We start from the raw sequence: 5,001 nt of genomic DNA on the forward strand, positions 1-5,001 counted from the left end.
CTGAAGGCTTTTAACTACAGTTTGTGGACTTCCTGATAATAAAGAAAAACAGAGCAAACAAAGAAAAACACATTTTGAACGTTAAGGAGTCAGTTTCCAGTTATGATGTGAATTTACTTTAGGCTAAGGTTAGGGTTAGGAATATAACCGGTGATGGTTTGGGTACATTTCAGATTTGGGCAAAAACTACAATACATTTCAGTCAATGTAAAGTTCTAATATAGATATAAATACAAATTCCTGTGTAATAAAGATGTCAATAACGTCCCGGTTCTCATTAAATCTACAATTTATGATTTCATGTAACTCTGCAACCTTCGTGTTGTAACTATTGTTGTTCCACCTGCAAGACAAACTAGAGGGACAGAAAAGTTTAAGCAGAAGTCTGCAGCCAACCAATCAGAGCAGACCTCAGACGCTGCTGGCCAATAGGAATGCTGGAAAAGCGGCCGACAACACGAAGACAGGAAGAGCACGCGGGCTGTTGTTGTTAAAACGTTATAACGTCCGGGAGATGCCAGCTCTCTGACTGTTTTCTCAGACGGCATGGCTTCGCTGTCATGGCTGGGAGACCTGAGCAGATTCGCTCTGTCACCGTCAAACCTCGCGCCTTTGCTTCTCTTCTTCGCGGTGTTTTATTTGGCTAGTTTTTACCAGAAGCGGCGGAGCGTCTACAGGAACATCCCTCCAGGTCCCCAGCCGTGGCCGGTGGTCGGGAACTTCGGTGGTCTGCTGGTGCCTCCCTTCATCAGGAGGAGGTTCGGACAGACCCCCGACCCGAACATTGGAGTCATGGAGGCTCTAACGTCGCAAGCCCAGGTTTACGGGAACATCTACAGCCTGTTCGTAGGCAGCCAGCTGCTCGTTGTCCTGAACGGCTACGATGCGGTGAGGGATGCCCTGTCAAACCATCCAGAGGTTTTCTCTGACCGTCCAGATGTTCCTACTATCTCCATACTCACTAAACGCAAAGGTAAGGAGGCAACAAGCACACAGACTTCACGTAAACGTTACTAAAACTTTAATACATAGTTTTATGGGCTCTCTGCTTCCTTTTGGTATAATGAAACATGGTGGTGGCAGCATCATGCTTTGGGCTCATGTGTTTTGCTTGGTATTCTGTAGGATTCTTAGAAGACTTTCAGAAAAACAAAGATTTAAAGCAAACATAAACTTTAAAGTCGTAGGAAAACTATATTTAATTTTGAGATAATTCTGGGTTAAACATGTAAATACATGAATTAATTATTTTAATTTTAATATAAATTTGAAGTCTTTTTAATCATTTCTGTCATTCCATGTATTATATATAATTATAAAACATACTTTTTATTTAAGATTGTGTTTTGGCATTTGTTTAAATATAAAGGTATTTATATATTTTTTTTGTTTTATTTATTAAAAAAAAAAGGTGCTACCCTGTACTTTTTATTTATTTTGTATGCTTTTGTTCAGAATAAATATAATGTTATAAATAATTTTGTTTGATTAGAAAAAAAAAGTCTAAATAAAATACTATATTGTTAAGGCGTATCGTTAATATTGATTATTGTACCGACTCCTGCTACAGATCAGGGTTTTCACCGGTCATTTAAAATCATTAAAAGTCATAACATTTTTTATTTTTGAGATTAAGGCCTTAATTGACATTAATATTTATTAAATGTGATTATCATGGCATTTAAAGTGCTTTATTTAAAATAAAAAAACATATTTTTACTAAAACACTTTCTTTAGATATATTATAATGCAATTCATCTGCGTGGAACTGCTTCTGGTTGATCGTAAAGCCGTATGTTCGGGAAAAAAGCTTGAGGCGGAGAAAAATTGAGAGAAAAGGAAAATACAAATTTCAATAAAAGTGGCTGGAAAACGATAAATCTATATATATATATTTATATGTATATATGAGAGTCATGTTTACTTGTTGATGGCATTCAAATTATTTCCAAAAGCATTGAAAGAGCATTAAATTAGAGTTATTCATTCCTGTATAAACCCTGCAGATCGACTAATACGTCAACAGGCTGAGCGTTTGGGTTGATATCTGTATGTTTTTTCTGCGTTCATTAGGCATTAAGGATGCATACATTAAAACTCCCTCCATTTAGAAGCGATAGTTAGTAATAAATGTTTCTGTTTTGTTGAAATTCAGATTTTTTTTTACAAACATTTGTTATTGTTGATAACTGAGAAATTAGTTAACTTTTACAAGGTAAAAATAATAAAACTCCAAATAATTTAGAATTACTCTTCAGTTGCCAATAAATTAGAAATGATTTGACAGAAATATGTGTGGTAAAGAAGGTTAAAATACAGTATTTCAAGGTTTTACGTCAAAGTCTATTTGCTCCATTTGCTCCAAAATTAAGAGTGAATTTTCTCTGATTGTCTAATTTCCTTCGGTCAAAGGTGCTGTGTCTCTGTACTGCAATGTGAAGAAAAGCTGATCCAAAAATATCAGTTCTGTTTTACCTATTTTAATCAGACTAAATCCCATAAATAGAGCCTGTCTGACAGCACGAAGTAGACCTGTGCTCTGGGACACAACACTGACCACCAGAGTTAGGTCCACCATGAAGTACTCCACTCAGTGGGTTTAATGTAGCTAAATATTCTTGATTAATAGAATCATTATTAGGAACAATATTTTTGTATCTATTCAGGTTGTATTTGTTTCATATGAATCTTTTTGAAGATTGCCTTAAATGTTCAGGTCAAACAAAAATAAAAAAAAGCAGGAATCTGTCAGTAACTGGATGCGTCTCCTGTTTCTGATGTTATTCCAGGAATCGTGTTTGCACCTTATGGGCCGGTCTGGAGGAAGCAGCGGAAGTTCTGCCACTCCACCCTCAGGAACTTCGGCCTGGGAAGGTTAAGTTTGGAGCCCTGCATCCAGCAGGGCGTGGCTTCCGTCAAAGCGGAGCTAATGAGACTGAGCGAAGAGCGTGGCGGCTCTGGCGTGGACCCCGCCAAGCTGATCGGCAACGCTGTGTCGAATGTCATCTGCTCCCTGATCCTGGGTCAGCGCTTCCATCACGAGGACCCCGAGTTCCGCACCATCCTGGACCTGATGGCTCGGGGTCTGGAGATCTGCATAAACAGTCCGGCGGTCCTCATCAACATCTTCCCTCTGCTCTACTATCTGCCTTTTGGGGTCTTTAAGGAGCTACGGCAGGTGGAAAGAGACATCACCGTGTTCCTGAAGAAGATCATCGGAAACCACAGCCAGACGTTGGACCCAAACAACCCCAGGGATCTCACCGACATGTACCTGATGGAGATGTTAGCGCAGCAGGCTGCAGGAGAGGAGGACAGCAGCTTCACAGAGGACTATCTGTTTTACATAATAGGAGACCTCTTCATAGCTGGAACCGACACCACCACCAATTCAGTTCTCTGGGTTCTACTTTACATGGTTCTCTACCCCGATATCCAAGGTAAGAGCGCCAGCATGAATCAGAGAGGAGGGCGTCAGACTAGAGGTTGATCACTTGGAGGAATAAACATAAACTTAATGTCGAAGGGAAATCATATTTAAATATCAACTCATTGTGGCTTAAACATGTATATAAATGTACTCTTTATCAGACCATATTGTCCCAAAATGTAGAAAATTGCTATTTGAAAAAAAAAATCCTGTCAAAAAATCTGTGTTTTTTCTCGTTATCTTCTGCAGGCCAGTTAGTTATATGTCAGCTTTTTCACCTAAATTCGGCCAATCATATATCAACGGTCATCTTTCAACCAAATTTTTCTTGATTCATATGTCGCAGCTAATATACGCAACGGTTGAAATAAGAAATAAGAATAATTTACTTTCCCGTTGAGTTATGTCCCAGTGTTCACTAGGGGTTTAAATCACACCTATCATGGCGATTCAATTCAGTATCAGTTTCCTGACCCAACAATTCGATTATTTTCGATACTCAAGAATACACCATCTTCTTTTTCCTCCAACACGTCTGTCTTGCCTACTGTTTACACGAGTGTGTGTAAGCAGAAAGAGGGTAGTGGCTAAAGGAAGTGAGGTAGGAGGGCAAAATAGGTTTAGCGCCACCGCAGCACGGGAGTCAGAATCACGTCTAGGAGCAAATTATAAAAAATAGACCGGAGGGAAAAAAAAAGACGAATCGATACTCTTGCGGACGTGTCGATGCATCGGATCCTCGGCTGTTGGATCGATGCATCGATACAAAACGATAAACAAACAATAATTAACGCCCCCCGGTGTTCACAGGATGGACGTCTGTGTCTTCAGCAGGCGTAGAGCTAACTGAACTGGCAGCGTTGTGAGGCAAGGGCTCAAACATGTACGGCTGTAAGCTTTCTACACCAAACCAAGCTTCTGCCGCCCTGGCGTCCTCTTCCACAACATCTTCGTCCCCGGTTTCCTAAACTCTCCTACTCTTGCACGTTTCCGCTGTCCTGGCGTTCCTTGACAGTGTCGCTTCTAAAGGCCAATTTATGCTTCTGACGCAGACAAAAAGCAGCTGTGATTGGTCCTTGGTATGCCTTTCCAGCTGTCTGTGTGGTCGTCCTTCTCGATTCGGTTTTTAAAAACCGAGGAACAACTACAATGGACAACCTACGGAACCTCCTTAGTCTTTTTGCCAACTCCATTACATCTAGTAAATGTATCTGTTATAATGTAGGATATTTTGGACCTCTTCAAAGTACCACAAGCTATTAGCTGTTCAGTTAGTAAGGTTTTCTGTTTCATTTTTATGAGCTTAGCCACTATTTTAAGATGTGTTAAGTAAAAAAAAAAAAAAGGGGAAATAATTTAAGCTGGTTCAGAAAACAAGGTATTTTAAACTTTAACACTATTGAGTGGGTTAGTCGGTACTTAAACCTTTATGTTTATTAAAACATAAAGGTTTAAGATTTGCTTACTTTTTGTTGTGAAAAGTGAGAAAACCAACATTTGGAGCTGTTTTTAGTTTAGGGTTAAATTTTTGCAAAATAAACTGGTGCTTTGTTCCAGATAAAATGAGGAGG

At 39.4% G+C, this 5,001-nt stretch overlaps 1 protein-coding gene across 1 annotated transcript in view; it reads left to right on the forward strand.

Annotated features, from left to right (window-relative positions):
* The first annotated feature begins 454 nt into the window (after positions 1-454).
* The window catches only part of LOC107094618 (cytochrome P450 2U1), a 13,563-nt gene continuing 9,016 nt past the window's right edge, over positions 455-5,001 (forward strand). The window contains exons 1-2 of the mRNA XM_015390353.1: positions 455-973; positions 2,790-3,440. Coding sequence (XP_015245839.1) covers positions 547-973; positions 2,790-3,440 — 1,078 coding nt within the window. The 5' untranslated portion in view covers positions 455-546. The remainder of the gene's footprint in view (positions 974-2,789; positions 3,441-5,001) is intronic.

Source organism: Cyprinodon variegatus, unplaced genomic scaffold, assembly GCF_000732505.1.
Source record: "Cyprinodon variegatus isolate N-32 unplaced genomic scaffold, C_variegatus-1.0 Scaffold494, whole genome shotgun sequence".
Taxonomy (NCBI): Eukaryota; Metazoa; Chordata; class Actinopteri; order Cyprinodontiformes; family Cyprinodontidae; genus Cyprinodon; species Cyprinodon variegatus.